We start from the raw sequence: 22,150 nt of genomic DNA on the forward strand, positions 1-22,150 counted from the left end.
CTGTATCGAACGCAGCCCCTCCAGGGAGCCCTTCCGAGTCGCAAATCGGACTCATGATTGACGACATTTGATTCTTTCACTCCTTCACTCTATTTACTCACTGATTGTTTTCTTTCTTGTTCTTTCCTTCCGTTAGCAAGGCATCCTGGTAATGTTGATTGTTGGACTGTATACCCTGGCAACACTTGGCGATAATGATGGACTTTACCCAGTTACCAGAGGATCACCATAATGGCTTTCTTTCTATTCGTCCTCGTATCTAAACAAGGCCCTCGGGGGTAAGAAAAGTCGCTCTTGAAGTTACGAAGCGGTTGTCATATTGTGCGAATGCAATAATAATTGATCAATACTGTAGTAGCACGTGCCTTCCTCTTTGCCACCTGCCTCTCTCTATCCGAGTGTCATAAAGCACACACCGCCTCATCACCAGGTTTCCTTAAACCCACCCCCCTTGGAGCCGTATCTGGCTTTGCTTAGTGCTATCTGTTTGGATTCTGCATGGGGCATCGTTCGTGCTCAAGCCGCACCAGGCTTCGATTGGATCGCCGTGGATCTCTATCATGCAATACCACTATAGTAGATCTACCGCGGTGCCTGGTACATCCAAGCTTGTTGAAGAACTTAAGAAATTACATTTATGACTTCACCGACTGTTGGTCATACGCTCAGAGGGGAGTCTGCTAGCATTTACAAACCCATCTATCGAACAAGGGATATCTATCATACAAGGACACATCCAGATCAGTTCCATTTCCCCCACCAGGCACCATTCTTCTGCTGCGTGCCCTGGAGAACATCCGTCGACATCTTCCGCTCGTTGTCCAGCATCTTATCAAACTCGGCCTGCGCCTGCTCGCGCTCACTGCTTCTCCCATGGTCCCTATCTGGGACAGGATCCGACTGCACCGGCTTAGATACCGGCCTCTGCTGCGAGGCACCCCCATTATTCTGCCTCCGGATCCGGTCCCAAGCACTCTCCCCAGGGATCGAATCCCGATACGCTGGCGCCACAGGACTAGCATCATCCTCATCCTCCCAGAAAACACCCCCCTTGTCCTCACTAGGTTCAGGAACAGCCGGGGCACGAACCCGAGCAGCAGGAGGAAGAGTCCCAGCTCCATCCGGGCCAAACCATCTCGGTCTTGATCTCTGTTCCTCCACCTTCTTCATCTTCTCCTCCTCCTCTCGGCTCCCCCAAGTCGTCGTACTCGCCCCAAACTTCGTTGCCTCCTCATCCGACCCGGACCCCCCATACACAATATCCCTCTGTTGCACTTGCTCCTGCTCCTGCACTGGTATCTGCCCCTTCGGATAATTGCTCCGGTTCTCCCAAATCGCCGGCACGATCCCCGGCGCCACGCCCCTCACATCCGCCGTCTTGACGGCATTCTTATAATCCTCGAAAAACGTCTTCATCCTATCATCAGCCAAAGCCTTCATCAAACTCCTCATATTAATCCAGTGATTCCACATGAACTGGCCTAGCATCATCCACCACAACACACGGACTCCCCCAATGAACATCGCCCTCCTATACGCAACCGGATCCGCCGCTTTAAACCGATCCATGGCCAGATTGAATGCCTCCCGTGTAGGATTCTCCTCAAACCCTTTGAAGAGGTCCAGGTAGGTCGGGTGTTTCTTGACGATTTGAATATTCCGTACCACGCCGATGAGCATCCCAATCGGGACACCGAACACCTGGTGGTAGAGATGTCGGGTGCTTCGTTCAACTATGCAGTCGGTTTCGGGCTGTGTGAGGGGTCGTTGGACCATGGACATTTGTTTTTGGATGGTGAGGCGGGCGCGTTCGTGCGCGACTCGTGTCCAGGTGCGTTGGCTGCCCCAGCGGAGGTGGAGGGTTAGGAAGTCGGGCTTGTGGAATAGGGCGGGGTTTATGGCGCCAGGGTGGAAGGTGGTGAAGATGGGGGAGGGGTCATCGGGTGGTGAGTCGGTGGCATCGTTGGATGATGCCATTGTGGCGGTTGTGTTGTGGTTGTGGTTGTGGTAGTGTGGTGTTGGTGGAGTGAAGCTTTGATGGATGTAGATGAGTGGATGGAACGGGGATTTATGCAAATTAGTCATCGGGTACGGAGTAGTGTTGTGCATTAACTACTCCATATTTATTCCAAGTATAGCCATGACCATATCCTGAACCATTCTCTATTGAGTACTCTGAAATACGCAGAACAGCAATTGCATTCATTCATTCACAAATGACCTATCATATGCCAATCATCCCTCAATCCCCCTTCCCCGTTATACCTCCAGCTATCAATCCCCAGCCCACCACAGACCCCCATCTCCCTACCCCATCTACTTACTTACCAAGAAGACAACCTACCACCTCTCAACATACGGTCTCAAATCCAACTCGAACCCAAACGTAGTCCGCGGCTGCGTATGCAAATGCCAATACGCCTCGGCAATCTATTACCACCATTAGCACACCCCTATCACAACTACTCCCCTTCCCTTTCCCCCCCACTCCTCCCAAGAAAAAGAAAAAAAGATACTCACAGCCCCCGGATCCAACTTCGCATCCTCCTTCTCAAACACCCACCCCTTCGTCCTCGGAATATCAATCACCCCATCAATAATCACATGCGCGACATGAATCCCCTTGGGCCCGAACTCCCTGGCCAGTGATTGCGCCAACGCGCGCAACGCGAACTTCCCGCCGCGAACGAGGCGAAATTCGCCGACCCTTTCAGACTAGCCGTCGCGCCGGTAAAAATCAACGTAGGTGGGTATTTCGTTGCGGGTGCAGTTGCGTTCGTGTCGCTAGGGAAGAGAGGGAGGACTGCTTGGGCGAAGTTGAAGCCTCCTTTCCTATATCCATCAAGCATTCATACCGTAGTTAGAATAATCCTTCATCCTTTCAATAACACACAAATGTACTATCAGGGGGAAAAAAAAAAGGAAAAGAGAAGAGAATGATACCCCTGCCCCTCAAACCCCCCGACATACTCCTCCTCCGTTAACTCCAAAAACGGTTTTCTGATGAACCCGCCTCCCGAATTAAACACCGCTGCTGCGAGAGGCGCGTTCCCGAATTGGGATTTGATTTGCTCGAAGGTGGACCTCACGCCCTTGGAGTCGGATAGATCGGTGCTGATTCCTGTGGCTTGGCCGCCGGTGGAGTTGATTTCGTCGACTACGCTTTGGTAGTTTTGGGGGTTGCGGGCGAGGAGGATTACTGGGTAGGATTTTGCGAAGAGGCGGGCGATGGAGGAGCCCTGTTTATTGTTTAGTATTTGTTTTTGGTAGGGGGGGAGGGATGGATGTACAGTTCCGGGGCCGACGCCGGCGATGATGGCGAAGGGTTTGGTGGCCATTTTGGTTGTGTAGTGTTGATTTGATGTTGCAGAAGGTAAATTGGGTTATAAGGAGGATAAAGATAGCGTATGAAAGAAGGGAATACTTATAGTTCAGATAATCTCATGTCGTCATTTGGGTCGGGCTTCTTGTCATGCCGAGATTAGAAATCAGCGGGGGAAATGGGTCTTCTTAGCTTTAATGGGGGGTCAATTAGTCAGGACTGTTTTGAGATTATTATAGTGACTATATAGGTGTTCTAGGGGGCCATACTAGGGATATCCTCTGGTATCTATAGTGTATCATGTTTTTTAACTCAGTCACATGGGGTGGTGGATTGTCCGTCTGTCTGTGTCTGCCCCAGGCATCCATGGTCTAGCTTATCGATAAGCAGCTGATAAGATTTCTCAACCAGCTTTTTTTCTCTCCGCATCTCCATCTCCATCTCCATCTCTTCCTCATTCCTATCCCTCTATTTAATATACTACTCCGTCCACACCACCCTACCCAACGCACCAGCGGACACATCAACAATGTCCGAACTCCCCCTCTCCGACCTCTGCTCGATCTGGTCCGTCCCCATCCCCAACCCATCCTGCACCACACCACCCCAACCAACTAACTAACAAGAACAGCCACATCCAACCCCCCAAATACCGCTGTCCACGATGCAACACCCGAACATGCTCTCTCCCCTGCACACGTCGCCACAAACTCTGGTCCCAATGTTCCGGCATCCGCGACCCAGCGGCCTACCTCCGACGGAACGAACTTGCCACGGAAGCTGCCTTCGATCGAGACTTTAACTTCATTACCGGGATTGAGCGCTCGATTGAGCGGGCGGGACGCGACGCAGAGAATAGAGGGATTAATGTGGGCGAGAAGGCTGGGTATGTAGGGGATTTGGCGGTTGTGGGGTTGGATGGGGAGGTGCGGAGTGAGGCTCCTGGGAATGGGGGGAATGGGAATGGGAAGAGGAAGAGGGGGCAGGGTGGTGGTGGTGGTGGTGTGACAAAGGGGGAAATGGGGTTCATGAGACGGGTGGAGAGCGCGGGGGTCAAGGTTGTTAGAGCGCCAAAGGGGATGAGTCGGAATAGGAGTAATGGGTCGAGGTGGTTGGCTAAGTATGTTCCTTGCTTTTGTTCTTTGGTTGGGAGGGCATTGGCTGACGTGTGCAGGAACCAGTGTTTGATTTGGACGGTCGAGTGGATCATGGGCGATGGGGAGAAGAAGATGAGGAATTGTACCGAGACGTCGACTATTGCGGATTCTCATGATCGAGTGCTTCCTCGGCCAAAGGAGGATAATGCAGAGCAGACGCAGACGGGAGAGAAGCCAGAGCAGGAACTTGAGCCCTCTCCGGATGCAGCACAGGATCCAGCATCGACTACGGATAATACACCCCAGCCGACAAACGCGCCAGACATTCCAGACACTCAGCCAGAGACTACAGATACACTACAACCCACTCCGCACCGCGACGTCTATTTCTACCTCCATCGTCCGCGGACCACTACAAAGCAACCCGTTCTGATCCCCCTGTCCCCGAAAATGTCCATCACAGCCGCCCTACGTGGTCACACCGTCTTGGAGTTCCCTACAATCTACGCCCTGCCAGACTCGCCGGATACTCTACAGGCACAGGAAGACCCCAAGTATCTGCTCGAGGAAGACTACCTCCGCACGCACCAGTCTCCAGACGACACCAGCGAAGATGCCGCCGAAGAGGACACCCAATTACCCCCCGGTGCCATCGACCTAGGCGGCGTCGACGAAAAAAAGGTGCTGGAAGTGCTCCAGAAGGATCTGTTCGAACCTTCGGCCGCGGCATAGACAATCTATATGACTGCGGCAGCATGCAGTCATGACGGGATACTTGTACATTTACCTTTTGCTCATAATTCTAACCACAGAGCCGATGGAACGCTCATTACTTCCGCTTCTCTAGTTGTCACCGGATGACTCGACAGTCTGTAGGCAGCGAGGTCACGAACCGATGCGCATACGTAGCTACTCGGGGATCCGACCCGTTCGACTGGATCGAGCTCTGCTTGGTCAACCTCACGGTCAATTGTGCCCAATTCAATCCAAATGTATATACGCTAAACCCAAACAAATAACTCCATGGGGTATCACATGAACCTTATGCCAGAAACATCAGGACGCCATCCGATGCTTGTCGAATTGTCCCGGGTATCACGTCCGTAGATGGCTTGGAAGCCTAGATCAATGGCCATTGGCCTGTATATAAAAAATGTTGCTCACACGTGTCGGTGGCTTGAAAAGCCTATATCAAGCGGCTTCGGCTTGTATAACCGCTTGCGAACAGCGAACAGTGTCGCCTGAGCCCTCTGATACTAAGTAGACCGGTCCAGCGGCTCCGCAGCCTCGATTGATCGATGGCGCGACTAAGCCTGGCAGGGAATGACCTCGCAGCTAGTACCTAACCTCTGCGGTGCAGACGTTGGGCAGTCTCAGTGCGACATGGGAGAGATACACAACTGCAGTGTGTAGTTCTGATGGAAGAATGCCAACAGCCGATCAAGTCAGTGGGCTCGTAGCATCAGACGCGGTGTCTGGAAGCTCGTGGTCTTCCATCTTCTCGGCGTTACTCGAGGAAATAGGCACGATCTCAGTGGCGATCGTGTTCGGCAAGGTTGGCTCATCACCCTCAATGGCCTTGCCGTTGCGAGAGCTGGCTTTGGACTCCGTGGGCGACAGATTCGTCCGCTCTGAGCGATTGGACTTGAGCCGGATGCGGCCTCGCTCCAATGCCCGAAGCAATGTCCCGACTTCATCGGAAACAATCCCACGGAGCTTGCTCATAGTGTCATCCGACATGTCGGAGTGGGCATTCCAGCCAAGCTTGTCCGATTCTTCAGAAGTCAAAGACTTGGACTCCAGAGAGGGTCCAGTGACGAGTCTCTTCAACGTAGTCGGAGACATGGTTGGTGGGCGTGCCATTTTGACCGGCTTTCCCTTGGTGCTAGAGGTCGCGGAAACGACCTCTTCCTGCTGGCGCTTGGGTGGACGAGGTATGGCAGCATTCGGCGCTTCGCCCACTTCATTTCGAATCTTATAATATACCAGCCCCAGGGTTGCAGCCAAGGCCTGGTGTGCGGCTTCGGGATACAAGCGAACGGCTTCCGCTCGGCTCAGATTGGATGGATAGTCACTGGAATCGCTCGAGTCGCTATCGCTGGCAAACAGCGACTGCTCCTGATGCATACGGCCCCAGTACTCATATCCTCCAAGCTGATAGAATTCGGCCAGTTGCACCAACCGGTTAACTGATATTTGTTAGACGCTTCTTCATCCGGTGCACAGTATGCTGCACTTACTCCGACTTCGTTTTTTTAAACACCAGAACCGCCACACAGTGCGAGGGAAGTATTCGGGCCATTGTAACGATCCGGCATCTTCGACAACCGGAACAGGCGTGATCGGGGCATGTGTCGTATGGGCCAACGAGTTGAAACGGACCCGCTCGGAGTGCTTCATCCGGGCCTCAATGAGGGAGAACCGATTGAACACCGAAGTCAGATGTCGCGACGTTTCATGTTGTAGAGTGATCAGATCCGTGCGAAGTTGACTGATGGTCGCGTGGAGTTTGCTGATCTCCACGCGACATCCGCATACGTCGGTCTGCAGGTGCTCAATATCGGACTGAATCTGATCGACATTCTTGGACAAGCGGTCGACGTCGCTACGAAGGAAAACGGTCTCGTTGCCGTTCTGGCCGATGCTGGACTTGAGCTGGGAAATCCCGGACTTCAGCTGGTCGAAATCCGTCTTCAATGCCACCACGTTCAGGTCGATCCGGTTGGAGACGGAGCGGTTGGCTTCGAATTCGCGGCGGATGTGTTCGTCTTCGCGGTTGCGTCGGTCAACGTAGCCATCCTTTGTCAGCACGCTGGAGCGCAGCTCGAGCAAGCGGGAATCCAAGAGGGTCAGGCGGTCGTGAATGTGCGATAGGGTTGGGTCTGTGAGGGCCGGAGGAGTGCTTTCGTGGATGAGAGATAGCCTAGGGCTGGAGACGGGTATGGACATGCTCGACGTGCGAGAGAGACTGCGTTCGAGGGTGGTGGTCATGACGGGCGAAAGGGGGAGACGCGGTCGTTCGTTAAATAGGCGTGGTTGAGGAAATACAAACACTCATCGACGGGTTCAGATTGATATGACATACATTTTGTCGACGGGTTTGGGACGGTTCGAGGATGGTTGTGGGGGGGGTTGCGATGAGTTAGGTTGGGTGGTGGTGGATGGGAAAGACGATGGCTGGGCGTTGCAAGAGACAGACAGACGAGCGACGGGTGAGATTTGGATTCCAGGCAAAAAGCGGCCCCTCGCGGCCTGCGTGGCACCCAACCCGGAAGGCGCCTGACTACCGGCCGCCCACTTCGGTCCCACCAGCAGAACCCTGGCAGCATGATTCATTTGGTTGGATTATAATATCATGATATTCCGGCATCAGATCAGTTGTCTCCAGTTTCATTCATCCTGAATTTGTATAGTGTATATTTGCCCATTGGGGATGTTTTGGAGAGAGCCGGAGGTGACAATACACGATACGATCGGTGACAAAACCGTCTCACAGCAACTCGGCGGCTTGGCAGTCACACTGCATTCAGCTGACGCAAGGCAGCCAATCAATCTTGTTATGCGCTATCTCGCCACCCGTGTTGGAGAGGGGCCTCGCTCGTTGATTGGAGGCCACAAATAACCTCTGGCAAGGCCTTAGCGTCATCATGGGCAGGCTGGTTCTATATACCGTCTCGGTAAGATTGGATACACAACGAGAACAGAACAAAAGGCCTCATTCTCCACGGAGATGGATGCGCCTCGTTTGACATGGATCAAGTGCATTGCTGACTCGAGTAATCAGTGCCTCAATATCCAAGAAACACAGTATGCTCGGGACAACGGTGCAACTGGCATCCACATACTTTACTTACTCCGTAGTCGGCACGCCCTCCACATGCGAAGATGCTTCCTTTCAACTGGGCCCCTCGCTTGAGTGAAGCATCTGAGACGTCCAACGAATAGATGCTGCTGTGGGCTTCTGTTTGGAAGGAGTACCTGCTATTGGTGTCTTGGGCTACAGCAGTACAGCGTGGCACGGCCAGCTGTCAGAGGATGAGTGATGATTGCTCATTAGAGGGGCTATCTAGATGGCTCTCTCACCTTAGAACGAATGGCCGATCGTGGCATGGCTCTGTGATTTGCCTGAAAGCACATTCTGATCTTCGAATCGTTTCTGACATGTTTTGATCAGTTGCTGTCCTCTGTATCTACATGGTAGTAGTTCTTGCACTGCAATCTCATGCCCGCTTGTTCAAATCGTCAGAACGAAAAGCTGTTCACGAAGCCACAGGAGTAGCAGGGCTGATATTTTTACATATCGATCGCTGGGTACAACGGATACTATCCGTTGCATTATGTTTCGATGTGAGTTCCTTGGCAACCTGGACAGAATTTGTAGGTCAAAAATCAATCGGAATCTGTGTCTTCTTGTGATGAATCAAGGCAAGTAGCCAACTATGAAGACAATAAAATGTGTTGACGAACCTAGTAGATCCAAGTACTGGATTCCGAAGCAGAGATTAGCCAGATATCATGACTCTGTCCAGCGCAGCTATACCGAACTATATCATTGACCAACAAACACAAACAGCACCAGTTTCGCAACCATATCATAGACTCACACTTATTATCACTACCGTTACCCTCAAGCTTCCACCGACCTTTCCATGACCAAAATGATACACGAAAACGCTGGGGTGTCCAAAAGTGATTCTGGGGGACATCCATCGCCATACAAAGTGGGCCAGTTTGGATATTGTTCCAACAGCTAAGTTTCCTCTGTATCTAATACTACCAATCACTAACAGCTGACTGAATAACTCAGCAACCACCCCCAGTCTATAAATGAATCCAGCAAGCTCCTTTGCATGGAAGTGACCGCCATGACGCACCTTCCATGTCAACCGATCCCATCCACCCTCCATCACACACTCAATTGACCTCACAGCGCCCTCCAGACTCCCTCTTCACCCCTATTATTCATACCAAACCATCCATCCATATAATCAAGATGAAGCTCGTCTTTCACTTCCTCCTGCCTAGTCTCTCCCTCCTAGCCACCACCACAACCGCTCTATCCATACCACAACCACCCACAACCCAACCCACCAACAACAAATCCACCAACAACCCTCATTCTCTCTGTGACTGCTACCTCACCACCGGACCAGATCCAGGCTACTTCACACACTACAAATTCTGGGATTTCCGTAACGTTACCCTCCCACAAGGAATCGAGACCACGCAAACAAACCCCGCCAATCCCCACGACTCCTCCAACCTTCAAACCTACCCTCTTTCCAAATCCCCCTTCAACCGGGACTGGCATGCCCAGACTTGGAAGCGAGGCGCCACTCCCATCAGCCCCGTGCCCATGGTGAACACAGACCGCAACGTCTTCCTCCTCAAAGACCCATCCAGCTCATCAAGCAACCCGCGGTCGTCATCCCTTGTGCTCCGCACAACCCGTTTCGCAGATCATGCCTCCACCGCCGAAGTGGAAGGCTTGTTCGGTTACATCTATCACTGTTCGCTTCGGCTGCGACTGCGGATGATGTCGAGGGATGCCATTGTGCGGCAGGCAGCGGTTCCCAATACTGATATAGCCACTACTGCCGCGGAAGCTCGAAATTCAGTGCCCCGAGGAAGCTGTGCCGGTATCTTCACCTATCGTTCCGCGGTCTGCGAGTCGGATATTGAGATCCTGACGTCCGAGGATCCCCATACCGTTCATTATGCCAATCAGCCGGATTACGATCCTATCTCAGATACGCTCATTCCGGGAGCAAGTTCGATTGTTAATTTGTCGACGCCGTGGACGTCGTGGGCCACGCATCGCTTGGATTGGTTGCCTAATCTGTCGGCATGGTATGCCGATGGGCTGTTGCAGAGCAATAGTACTTACTCCATTCCGAACCGTCCGAGTATCGTTGCGATGAACCTCTGGAGTAATGGAGGTAATTGGTCTGGTGATATGAGAATCGGGGACAGTGTGTACATGGGCATTGAGTGGATCGAGCTGGTGTACAATGTCACCAAAGCCGATCAGGATCTTCCGATCAAGGACCACCCCGGACACAGGGATCATTATCGACGGCCGCTGGATCACACTTCGATGGGAGATGACAACTTGGCCCGACACAGTGCAGCAGAGGTTCCGCGTGCCCATATTGAGCCCCGGACAGGGAAGAAGAGTGGCGGATGCCAAAGACCCTGTTGGATTGACCAGTGGCAGCATGTGTGAGGTTTTGTCATCGTTGCTTTTGATCCGGTATCCTAGAGTCTCCTCCTAGTCTTATGCCACGAATCATAGTCTACTGTCGTTCTGTTACCAGACACCCCCGTAGCAGCACAGCAGTTGTAGATGGTCGATGGTCATGTCGCTCTCTCGATTCTTTGATCCCGTATCTCAGTCCAAGCTAGTCCTACGCTCGGAACCAGTCTACTGTTTTACCATTGGATCCATAATAGTGTAGTAGTAGTGATAGATTGTTACTCATGCAATTGCCTCGATACAAATCGTCTGGCTCAGTCGGCCCTGTACAGAAGAATAGAGGCAAGTAGATACATGCTCGATCCCAGTCATCCATCCCAACTCCCCGACTTCCCAATTCCCAATTCCCCGTTCCATGCTCCTTGCTCAATCCCAAAACAATCCATAAACATGCATGTCAGGAGCTTTAGCTCGACTGACGGGGTATCCAAACAAGACAATGCTCAACGCTGACAAGTTCACTCATACAAATGCAAGCCATGCCCCCTTGGCCCCTTCCCACGCTCTCTCCTGTGCCCCAAACAAACTCCCAACCCAGAATCCCAACCCAAAACCCAGAACCGAAACCCGCAAAGCAGGCACCCCCAAAGCGCAAACAGAACCCACAGACAGACACAGACACAAACACAAACATCAGGACAGGATGAGGTTTTTCCCTTTTTTACTTTGGTGGGTTTCCCCCTCTCCTTTTTCTTTTCTTTTCTTTTCTTTTCTTTTCTTTTTTTTTGGTTTTTTTTGGTTTGTTAAATACAAACCCACCCTTCTCCCCTCCCCTCCTCCTCCGCCGTCCCCGTCCCCTCACAGCAAGACTTGTCCGCCCAGGGCGGGGTCAAACTCCCCCTCCAGACCGCCGGCCATCAGCTCGGCCACTATCTTACGGCGCAGCAGGGGAGTATCTGCCGCACCGTAAGACAGTGGCTCCAAGCCGATGGCCACTGCCTTGGCGGTCGAGAGGAGGAAGACCCCGCAGTCCGAACCGTTGTCTTGCTGGGGGGACAGGGACGGCAATACCCGCCACTCCTCCTCGACATACTGGGGGCCCAGCTCGCCGCGGAGCCAGGTTTTGACCACCGCGATGTGGCGGCGAGACAGGGCCCCCAGTGAATCGAAGTGCTCGATCGAGCGCTCGACAGGTCGTACAACAACCAAGGTCCAGTGTTGGTTGTTGTGGACCGGGATGTAGACAGTGTCTACGTCGAGGAGGAGTGGCCCCCCAATCTTCGCCCGCTTCGCCCACCGCGCCACCGACTCGTACCCCTTATCACGTAGATTGGAAAAGAAAAAGGAGTTGAAGGCGTGGAAGCGTGGCTTGTCGTGCCGCCCGGCGTTGTGGTTTTTGCGGCGGAGGTAATCGACGATCAGCGCGAGGTATGAATTGATGATTTCGTCGTTCAACCAGTCGCCCTGGGTGTAGCACGTCGCGAGGTCTTTCTTCGTCAATGGGTCACCGGATAGGGTGGCGGCGACCTTTCGCGCGACGGGGACGCTCCTATTTTCCAAATGTTTAATACGCGCCTCCCATTCAGAAGAGAGGGGTCGTACAGCTGGTCCATCAGGTTTGACACGAGATGGTAGCTCCCTCTTCTTTTGTTCCTCTTCGATTTCTTTCCAGCGCGCGGCATACACAGACTCGGTTCGGCCGTCGGGGATGGGCTGTTGGACGGGATAGAATAGACGGACAGCTGAAACCGGTCTTCCAAGGGGGTATTCGAAAGGCTGAGACCACGGGTCAAGGCTAGGCTCGTCAAGCTCGGGCGCGGGCGGCACGTTTTCTTTCTGATCGGATCGCGTTTCGGTCTTCTTCGTTCTAGTGATTGTTCCGGTAGCTGAGCTATCGTTCGTAGTAGTGTCTTCGAGGTCAAGCGCTTCATTGAGATGTGGTGCCAAGTCAGGGTCCAGCTCAGTCCAGTCTCGTGTATCGTCGATGTACTCGGCCACCACAGGCTCGCGGAAGCAAACCTTGCGCTTGAACTTCGGCTTCTTCGGGACGCTGTGCGGCGAGGCATCAGTCGTCTGCTGAGGGCTCTTCGTTTCGTTGTCATATGCAATATCTGCTCGGGCCATGGCGTTGGCATTTTTCTTCGATTTGAGAAACTTCTTCGGTTCTTTTTCAACTGCAATAGGCGATGCGGCCTTCAAGGTGGTGTGCTCGTTCAGTTCCATAGATTTCTTCGTTTCAATTTGATCAGCTGCGGTAGGGGAACGAGACTCGAGATTCGCAAGCTGAGTCAACTTTGTAGATCCTTCGGATCCGGTTTTGTTCTCGACCATGGAAAGTTCATTCGGCTGCTGGTTCTGGGCGGAAGCTTCGCGTTCGCGCAATGCAATCAATTCGCCGCCGGCTCTTTTGATCTCTTCCTGGTCGCCAGACATGAGCGCCCTCCACACAGCAGAATTTTCCTTGGCACGCTTGGCACGCTCGGCACGTTTATCAGGTGAGAAGGGCAACCGCTTGCGAATACCAACAGGTCCGGCTTCTCTTGGCTTCGACTGTTTGGTAGGGGAGCGAGAAGCCCTGGAGGATCTTTCATGTTGGGCCGGATGATCGCGCCGCTTGGAAGCTTGTCTTTTCTTGGGAGATCCAGAAGCACTTGGCTTCCGAGATACGGAGTCACGAGGCTCCTTAGTAACGAGTTCATTTGACTGTTTGTGAAACTCGGTGGCGGGTGAGGACTCAGCCTTAGCAGGAAAGTCGGGAATATAAGACAAATCGGGGAAAGGAAGATTGATGGGTGGACTATTTCCTCTGGCTCTCAGTCGATGCTCGCGTCTCATACGCTGCTGCTGTTCTGGAGATAGACCACGAAATTTCACACGCGGCGGAGATCCACGAGGGGAAGGTGGTTGGCGACGTCCAGGCTGAGTGCGGCGCCGATGCCAGACTTCACACACGCGTCGTTTGGCGGCGCCAACAACAGTGACGGCAGTCCGGACTGCATGGGAGAACGACTGGGTAACCCCGGCGGGAACAGTAAAAACATTCTGGAAAGAGTTCTGCCAGGCTGTCCAGTAGGTGTGCCAGGGCGAAAGAGGCTCCTGTTGGATTTCCTGAATAACAGGTTCAATGGCCATGTTGTCTTCGACATCGGACAATTCCATGCTATCAGATGGCATCAAAGCACCGGACATCATTGCTATGACTGGACTTCCTGGGAGGGGGGTAACATTGAAAGAATCATGAGGCGGCACTGAGTCTGGCCATGCCCCAGGCATATAATGGGTGTTCAAGCTGCTCGAATAATCACGAGCGCCTTCAGTGACGTCCATTGGACACACTTTGTGAGAAAGGGGGCTATCGGGTTCAATCTTATCGAAGGTCGTAGGCACATTTGGCTGGGGCTCCTTTTGCTCAGGCGTGTCAATATCCATCGGAGATCCTGGCGGGAGTTCACTCTCAGCGGGGCTAGCAACATGTGCAAAGCTGTTTGGCTTAACGCAACGAAATTTAGAAAGGACGACATTGTCAACCTGCGGGACACTGTGCTGCACAGAAGCACTTTCATTATCCTCCAAAGGTCTCTTGCGGGGAAGAGTGGAATTGAGCGAGATGTGCGCAAGGCCAGAAGTCGCACGGGAGAACTCGGCGTCTGCAATCAAATTGCGAGTCAAATGGGGGGGGAGAGAAAAATTCGCAAAGCTCGAAGTGGTACGGAAGAGGTTCTTGTCTGTAGTAGACTTGCCTCGAAGAAGGCTGTTAGTGCCATTGGCATATCCAACGCGCGAGGGGCCAGTGAGGGGTCTGTTGCCCAGGGTCCAAGTGCTGCGGTCAAAGCCGGTAGATCGAAAGTTACTGGTACCCAGATTATTTTGCAAAAACGCCGGCTGCGAGACATACTTAGTCTCAGGTCGCGGGAGACGATAGCCGTTAGATTGGCCTTCAGCGCCAGTATAGGTCGAGCTGCGAGATTTCGGGGAGAATCGGTGGTCAGGTCGGATGAAGGGAGTACGGAGGGGGATGGACGAATTGACTTTGTTGCCTTGTCCATCCAATCTCACCGCAATCGGCTTGCCAGAAAGCTTCACCGAGCGGAGTTGATAGAGAGGAGAAACGGATTGCTCTGCGGGCTGCTTTTCGTTGTCAGACTCTGGGATATCCGGGGTACAATCCATGGGATCATCGGAGGGGTCGATGGCCTCGACACGCGTAGTGTCCGAGGTAAGCATGCTCACGTCCTGCATATCAAAGTTCTCCATGCTGGGTTGCTGGGTTGCAACAACGCCAGACATGGTGAAATAGAAGATTGGTAGAAAGGTGCTTTGTAGTAGACTTAGAATTGGTTTGGTCGCTGACGTGGAGAATTCGCAGAAGCTGCTATAACGCTCGACGTAAACGCGGGAAAGATGGGTGGTGAGGAAGAAGAGAAGAAGGAGAGGGAAGAGAAGAAGAAAGAAGAGAAGAAGACTGGCGACGAGGTGGGCGAGAGGGAAAGTGGGATCAAAACAAAGGCATTCACTGAGGGCCATGGGCGGCTGCCATGGTGCTGGTAAAGGTCGCGCTGGTCGCCGCAGTGAATTGGAGCTCCATGGGAAGGTGTGGGTGGGAGCGGCGGACGAGGGGGGAGGTAGGCGCAATGGAGGGGAGAAAGTGAGGCCGCCGGCGATGGGCACGTCGGAGAAGACGAAGGGACAAGAACAATAATGATGAACGATCCTCGGGAGCTTGGCTTCCACTATCCCCCATCGGGGGCATCACGTGCGGTGCACGCCTCAGTCTATTCCCCTTCTCCTCTGCTGGGGTTTCCCTCCAGCTGGAACGCCAATCCCAGAGAACTATGGCCCCGGGTGCAGGGCGCGCCATTGGCCATGGACTGTGTAACCCCTGGTCCCATGGACCAGTTCCATCCTATCCTCCGAGCATAATGTATATACCCCGTAACTACTCCGTACTCCGTACACTGCACACCTACAAGTACACGATATATCTAGAAAGGACCCATTTCTGAGAAATTCCAACATTTAAAACGATCATCAACGGTCTATGTACAAGAACGGCAGCTATGTTACAACAAGGACTTGTTGAGTCCAGCCCGCTGAACCGTAAAAACAAGGGGAAAAGGTTACAGAATCGAAACGGTCGGTGGCAGTCGGACCCATCCTGCTACTATGCCGCCAGCCCTATCCGATCGAAGAGTAGAGGCGCTCCCTCCATCACAATCCACGCAATTCCTAGCCCGACATCGTCAGCATCTATAGAACATACACCCACAGCACCTCGTGGACTCCGCGGGGATCACCTACCAGAATATACAACAAGCTTCGTGACTACTTCGACATCATACCGCACCCGGGGCCGTTTAATCTGCGAAAACACTTCCTTCTCGTCGGCCTCGATTCCCGAATCGAACTCGGGGAAGGGAACCGTGGAAGAGGTGTCTTGCGAGCCAACATCGACAGACGTCGCCAGACCAGGAGCACCGGTACCCATCATATTCTCGTACTCGTGTAGCTTGGATTGTTTTCGCGACAATTTAGGGGGATCGTGTTCCGGGACAGGCGAATTGTGACCACCAGCATCTGTAATAGGAGATGCTCGGTTACCCGTTGAAAGACTTTCCCGTCTGCGTTTCTCACGGTATGCCAAGGTCTCATAGGCATCGGCTTCCGATTGGGGGCCAATTGAAATGGCTCGCCGCCTGGGATGACGGATAGTGGTGATAATCGAGGGGATCTCTGAGAATCCCGGCAGCACTTCGTGATCCCTGAGCTGGGATGGGACTTTCGTGTATTGTCTGTTTTGTTCGGTACGTTAGTATGCCCATCGATCCCCCAATCTACACCCTCTCTCTTTCCTGACCAGTGGTACGATAGTAAGACTTACGAAGCGTTCGTGAAGAATCTCCGGGGAAGGATAAGACCCAGCTTCTCCAGGCCCCGGAAGACAGGCGGCAGAACTCGGAGTAGGAATGGTTTGGTGAGGGCTCGCCATGTGAAGAGCACCAGTACGCCAATGATGAGTCGCAAAGCCGTCTTCACCGCTCCTATGCGCTCGAATTCAAATGGGACTCTAGCTGGCACAGGCTCATCCAACCCCATACTTGACTTTGCAATATGCCAGTAAGCCACCTGTGCGCCAACCATCACACCTGCAAAAGCCACACTATCGTCGAAACAAGGACAATCGTCGGCAGGCTCCGGATGCACACGAACCAGCCCCAGGATCAACAGGACCACTAGTGTGACACCCTTCCCGGTTGCAGCCAGGACATACTCGTCAATAACGGGCCCAAACGTATACTGTAGATAGGCGAGAAAAGCCCCAAGAAGACAGCCCGTGATGACATCGGAAAACCCGTGCATTCCACAGTACAGGCGACCCAGAACTATCGATATGACGTAGAGGTACGTTATGGCTTGGAGAATGAAGTTGGCCTGAGGGCCCAGAGTCGCTTCGGGAGAGTTCAAGAGTGAGAGCGCATACACCGCAACCGAAACCGCATTGGTAGAGTGGGTCGAAGGAAACCCGTATTCTAACGCTGCGGAGCCGGACATTGTTATCCGTTGAAGAGGAGGGGACAGAGGCCGCGGTAGGCATAGCAAGTCTTTGATGAAGCCACTGAAGAATACCCCCGAAGCCAGAAGGTGCACCATCCTAAGAAGGTTAAGGTCGTTAGCCCTTCCATGGCCATGTAGATTTGCCTCCACGTTGTTGGTTCGTCTTGAATACCTACCCGCGTCCTAAGCTCGCATAGCCGCACCAGAAGAGGATCGGCAGAAAGACCATGAAAAAAGTATGTGTACCCAGATTGGCTGTGAAGGCAAAGTAGGAGTCGAGGGCCGGGGTGCGAATCCTCTCTTGGAACCAGGCTAGATATGGTGTCTCATATCGAATCAGCGGGAGAAGCTTTTGTCGTGGCCAGTATCGCCAGTAGGGAAGCTGGTTCCGGTCTGATGCGGACGATCACAGGTTGCCGTTAGCCTTGTAGAATAGTATGATCTCTGACGACAACCACCACGTACAATGATCAAGGCTTTTCAGCCCAGCATCCGGCTGGCCATTCTTCCCATTGCCCATCATGACGTTGTTTGTCCGGTGAAGGCAGCCGATTCAATTAGCGTGATGGCGTAGCTGCAACTTCCCCCATACGATTCCCAACAGATGGATGTATCAACGCGCCGAGGGGATCATTGAGGGATGGGCTGGTCGGAAGCAGGCAATGAAACTTGGGGCGTTCAGGGATTGTCGTCAAAAAGTAAAGAGAAACTCGAGGAGTAAATCACGGTGGACTAGGTCATGTTTGTCCGGCGTTATCGCGAAAAAGGTCATGATCTTGGCGGTCGATGCGGTCGTGGTTTGTTCAACCACTCAGCATTCGGGGAGCCGCTCGCGGCTGAGGTAAGAATTTAGTCAACTAAATGGCGGAACAAGCGAGTATGATTTGTAGACTGCGCTCAACGACCGTCCTTATCATGGTCCGTCGCACTCCGTAGTCCGTACAGCTATGACATCTCAGTATTTAGATGCTAGATTGAACAGTATACGAGCATGATACATGGAGTTGAATCTTCGTGTGAAGTGTACTGCTACGTATATCTACCAGTGCCTTCGTACTTCCATTGATTCAATCGTTCTGCAAGGAAACAAATGTGACATTCAGTGCCTGAGGAATGTTGCTGAAGTAAGGGCTTAGTCAACCGGGAGCATCGAGAAGAAGAGCAGCAACTACAAAATACTATTGTAGTGTTGTTTATCGGCAGAGTATTTCGCTATAGATAATCCACATTGAGAAGTATCGCCCGTTAATATAGTACTGGACTCGATTTATGGGTCGAGAGCAGAGAATAATCTACGTCAATTGGGGGAGTAGGCTATGAAAAGGATTAGACCCTGTCGGCCATCCAGAACCAGAACATCCTATGTTCCAGCTTGTCTAGCCCTACAACTCTAAATTAATAATACCTGAAGAAGTACAGAAACTATTTAATAAAAAAGAAGAAATCTGAGAAGCTTTCTGAAAGTTATAAAAAGATTAGTTAAAAAATATGAAAGATTTTTAATACTGTATAGAAAGTCTTTAAGAAAGATTATTTATAAGAAAAATTATTTAATCTATAATTAAATTATTCTTTAAAAAATTTAACTTTTACTTATCTTTATATATCTCAAGTAATTCTTAGACTTTTAAGTCTATTATAGTTTTAAATTTTTTCTTTTTAAGAATTATTTATCAGACTAGTATTAACTATATATTATATGTTACAGACCCCTGCTAGCCAGGTTACTAGCGGAGCGGACTCGTTAGGCAGAAAAGCGACGACAAGGCAAGTCTCGGACAGCCAGCAACTCTTATCGAGTAGAATCCCGGTCTGAGTAACGTCCGGAGCGGTGTTGTGTCACGTGATTATCTACCATCAGATCTACCATCAAAGATATACGCAAGGTATACTGGAATCCAGGATCGTGATTAGATCGACCCTCAATCTACCCTAAATGATATATGATATGGTATACAAAGAATAGGATATAAGGACACTCTTTTATATACTTAGCTAGTTCTGTTCTTCGTGCTCAATATAATCATCTTTAAGTAACCATATATTTGGAAAACTTAGTAACAACACCCGTCTGTACTTACTTACGGATAGCTGCACAGCACTATCTGGCCTTACTTCTCTTCTCTAGTTCAGGACCAGTCATCTTTAGATAGTCATCAGTCTGACACTACCTCGATTTAGTTCGAAGGTACGTATATGTTACAGACCCCTGCTAGCTGAACGACTAGTAAGGCGGGTACGTCAGGCAGAAGGCAACGCCCGGATGAACGACCACTCTTATCGGGTAAAGTCCCGAGCTGAGTCATCACGTGTCACATGTCACATGACCATGGTATACGGACAGGCATATGGTATACGACATACCATCATGGTCTATAACTACCAACTGGGTATACGGTAGACCCGATGGTATATGGAATGGTATACGGGGAATAGGATATATAATGACACTCCTTCACGTACTTAGTTAGTTCTGTTCTTCGTGCTCAATCCAATTGTCTTTAAGTAACCATACATTTTGGTAAAGCTTAGCGACAACACTCGTCCGCACTCACTTACAGATAGTTGCGCGGCACTATCTGGCCTTACTTCTCTTCTTCTGTTCAGGACCAGTCACCTCTTAGATAGTCATCAGCCTGACTTACCTTGATTCAGTTCACAGGTACGTATTGGAACGGGAGCTAAGCTAACAGGAACAGGGAGAAGCGATCCTAGGGTTTGACAGTATACCAGTGAAGCTAAGCTAACAGGAACAGGGAAGCGATCCTAGGGTTTGACATTATAATTATAATATATTAATAAATTTAGTAAGTTAATCTAGTGGTACTTCTTATAATAATATTATAAAATAATTAATTAAATAAATTAAAAAATTAATTTTCTAGAATATTTAAATACAGTATATCTTTTTTTAACAGGACTTTATAATGAATAATAAGATTTAAACTAGTCTTTAATAAATGAAATAATTTATTAATAATTAATTTTTATTTTTTTAAAATATTTACTATACTAATTCTTATACTAGTATTAAATATTCTTTTAGAAACTAGCTAAGATAAAGAAACTTAAATTATTAATCTTTATTAACTTTATGTTACGGACCCCTGCTAGCTGAACAACTAGTAAGGCGGGTATGTCAGGCAGAAGGCCACATCCAGACGGAAGGGGGCTCTTATCAAGGAGGATCCTGACCCGAACCGTCAGACAACACGGATCACGTGACTATGGTATACAGACAAGCATGTGGTATACAACATACCATCATGGTCTATGACTACCAAGTGGATATATGATAGACCCGATGGTATACAGAATAGTATACGAGGGATGGATATATAAGGACACTTCTTCACTATTTAGTTAGTTCTGTTCTTTATGCTCAATCAAATTATCTTTAAGTAACCATATATTTTGGTAAAGCTTAGTGATAACACTTGTCTGCACTTACTTACGGATAGCTGCGCGGCACTATCTGGCCTTACTTCTCTTCTCTTGTTCAGATCAATTCATCTTTAGATAGTCATCAACCTGACTATCTTTGATTCAGTTCACAAGGTACATATCGGAAACGGGAGCTAAGCTAACAGGAACAGGGAGAAGCGATCCTAGGGTTTGACATATTGAGTACCAGTCAGTACGAGTGTTACCCAGTGATAACCAGTCATTATATTAACTATATTGAATATATCGCGAGCGCCTCAGCAGCAGGGCTTAACAACCAAGGAACTGATGGACATGGTTAGTCAGTTACAAGAAAGCATCACTGCCTTAAAACAACAGAACCGGTTACTCAAAGGTTACTTATTAGTCAAATCTGTTAAGATCTGATTACCTGAGCTATTTGACGGCAAATAAGCGAGGCTCAGAGCTTTCTTGACCCAGTTAGATCTGTATCTTAACATAAATAAGAAAAAGCTCAAGAATAAGAAAAATAAGATCTTTTTTATATCCACTTATCTTACTAAAGCAGTATTTAATTAGTTTAAACTATACATCCGCGAGCGATAAGAAAAATCAGTAAATAATCAGGATAATAATATAAAGTAACTTTTCACTAGTTATACCAGATTTAAACAGTATCTTAAATAAATATTTAGAGATATTGATGCAGCACAGAATATTAAATAAAAATTATAATAACTTAAGTAGACAGGATTAGTATTCACATATGCTTTAAAATTTTAATAAGTTATTAGTTACTTAGACTAAGATAATAACACCTACATCTTATGATTTAAAGAAGAACTCAAGATAAAGATCTAAGAGAAGATTATTTAGTAAGAATAACTAGATATATTGATCAAGATAATCAAAGCAGTAGTTAAGATTAATAATAAATTATATAATTTCAATATAAAATAATAAAAGGATTAATAAACCAGTGAGTCTATATCTTGATATAATAATCAGCCAGGTTACTAAGCTAATAATAAAAGATCAGTATCATCTAGAAGCTTGGGATACAAAGATCCTTACGGACTAAAACTAATGGAGCTAGATATAGTACAGCATCAGATTTAACAGACTCAAGTATTTAAGAAGAAACTTAAACAGTATAAATAAGACTACTTATACTTTAGCTGCAGTAAAGCAAATCACTAGTTAAAGAACTGTAATCAGAAACAGCCTCAGAAGTAATTGAGGACTATAAATCAAGATCAAGATAGAGGAATCTATAATATTACCGCTATTTAGCATAAAGTTTAGATAGAATCTATAACACAGACACTAGATAACAAGAAATTATATATTATTTAACATAGTTAACTGTTAGAAAACAGAATGTATTATGATTAGTTAAGATAACAGACCACCACGGATAAGTTAATAATATTATTTAGTTAATAAAAAGATTAATAATTGTCTGTATCATTAGTTTGGACCATAAAAATTAATAATAATAATTATAAGTTAATTTCAAGAAATAATTATCCCAGTATAGTTTAAGATAAAGATAAACCATTGAATAAAGAGTATAGT

General features: G+C 49.5%; 7 protein-coding genes across 7 annotated transcripts; 2 read left to right on the plus strand and 5 right to left on the minus strand.

Moving 5' to 3' along the window:
- Nucleotides 1–648: 648 nt before the first annotated feature.
- Nucleotides 649–2,028, minus strand: BO94DRAFT_532151 (putative endo-1,3(4)-beta-glucanase). The gene has a single exon (XM_025611063.1). The coding sequence runs from the start codon at nt 1,975–1,977 to the stop codon at nt 742–744; it is 1,236 nt and encodes a 411-aa protein (XP_025470964.1). The 5' UTR covers nt 1,978–2,028; the 3' UTR covers nt 649–741.
- A 275-nt stretch (nt 2,029–2,303) lies between these two features.
- On the minus strand, nt 2,304–3,458 carry BO94DRAFT_621631 (oxidoreductase, short chain dehydrogenase/reductase family). Its single transcript, XM_025617013.1, has 5 exons — nt 3,291–3,458; nt 2,971–3,239; nt 2,689–2,832; nt 2,521–2,638; nt 2,304–2,430 (listed from the first exon to the last, which is right to left on the minus strand). Exons 1-5 carry the CDS (start codon nt 3,336–3,338, stop codon nt 2,341–2,343), a joined length of 669 nt encoding a protein of 222 aa, XP_025470965.1. The 5' UTR covers nt 3,339–3,458; the 3' UTR covers nt 2,304–2,340.
- Nucleotides 3,459–3,644: 186 nt separating this feature from the next.
- Nucleotides 3,645–5,226, plus strand: BO94DRAFT_486026 (putative HIT finger domain protein). Its single transcript, XM_025608994.1, has 4 exons — nt 3,645–3,889; nt 3,954–4,212; nt 4,261–4,442; nt 4,497–5,226. The coding sequence occupies exons 1-4, from the start codon at nt 3,852–3,854 to the stop codon at nt 5,149–5,151; spliced, it is 1,134 nt and encodes a 377-aa protein (XP_025470966.1). The 5' UTR covers nt 3,645–3,851; the 3' UTR covers nt 5,152–5,226.
- Nucleotides 5,227–5,580: 354 nt separating this feature from the next.
- On the minus strand, nt 5,581–7,610 carry BO94DRAFT_324695 (uncharacterized protein). Its single transcript, XM_025606924.1, has 2 exons — nt 6,660–7,610; nt 5,581–6,608 (listed from the first exon to the last, which is right to left on the minus strand). Exons 1-2 carry the CDS (start codon nt 7,408–7,410, stop codon nt 5,860–5,862), a joined length of 1,500 nt encoding a protein of 499 aa, XP_025470967.1. The 5' UTR covers nt 7,411–7,610; the 3' UTR covers nt 5,581–5,859.
- Nucleotides 7,611–9,412: 1,802 nt separating this feature from the next.
- Nucleotides 9,413–10,645, plus strand: BO94DRAFT_572702 (glycoside hydrolase family 16 protein; the record flags this gene model as incomplete). The annotated part of the gene is made up of 1 exon (XM_025614934.1): nt 9,413–10,645. The coding sequence occupies one exon, from the start codon at nt 9,413–9,415 to the stop codon at nt 10,643–10,645; it is 1,233 nt and encodes a 410-aa protein (XP_025470968.1).
- An 828-nt stretch (nt 10,646–11,473) lies between these two features.
- BO94DRAFT_554017 (SUMO protease ULP1) lies at nt 11,474–14,902 on the minus strand (the record flags this gene model as incomplete). The annotated part of the gene is made up of 1 exon (XM_025613690.1): nt 11,474–14,902. The coding sequence occupies one exon, from the start codon at nt 14,900–14,902 to the stop codon at nt 11,474–11,476; it is 3,429 nt and encodes a 1,142-aa protein (XP_025470969.1).
- A 712-nt stretch (nt 14,903–15,614) lies between these two features.
- Nucleotides 15,615–17,937, minus strand: BO94DRAFT_486040 (PAP2 domain protein). Its single transcript, XM_025608995.1, has 5 exons — nt 17,633–17,937; nt 17,344–17,560; nt 16,494–17,264; nt 15,914–16,404; nt 15,615–15,841 (listed from the first exon to the last, which is right to left on the minus strand). The coding sequence occupies exons 1-5, from the start codon at nt 17,688–17,690 to the stop codon at nt 15,777–15,779; spliced, it is 1,602 nt and encodes a 533-aa protein (XP_025470970.1). The 5' UTR covers nt 17,691–17,937; the 3' UTR covers nt 15,615–15,776.
- Nucleotides 17,938–22,150: the final 4,213 nt, after the last annotated feature.

Source organism: Aspergillus sclerotioniger, assembly GCF_003184525.1.
Source record: "Aspergillus sclerotioniger CBS 115572 chromosome Unknown BO94scaffold_5, whole genome shotgun sequence".
NCBI classification, from domain to species: domain Eukaryota; kingdom Fungi; phylum Ascomycota; class Eurotiomycetes; order Eurotiales; family Aspergillaceae; genus Aspergillus; species Aspergillus sclerotioniger.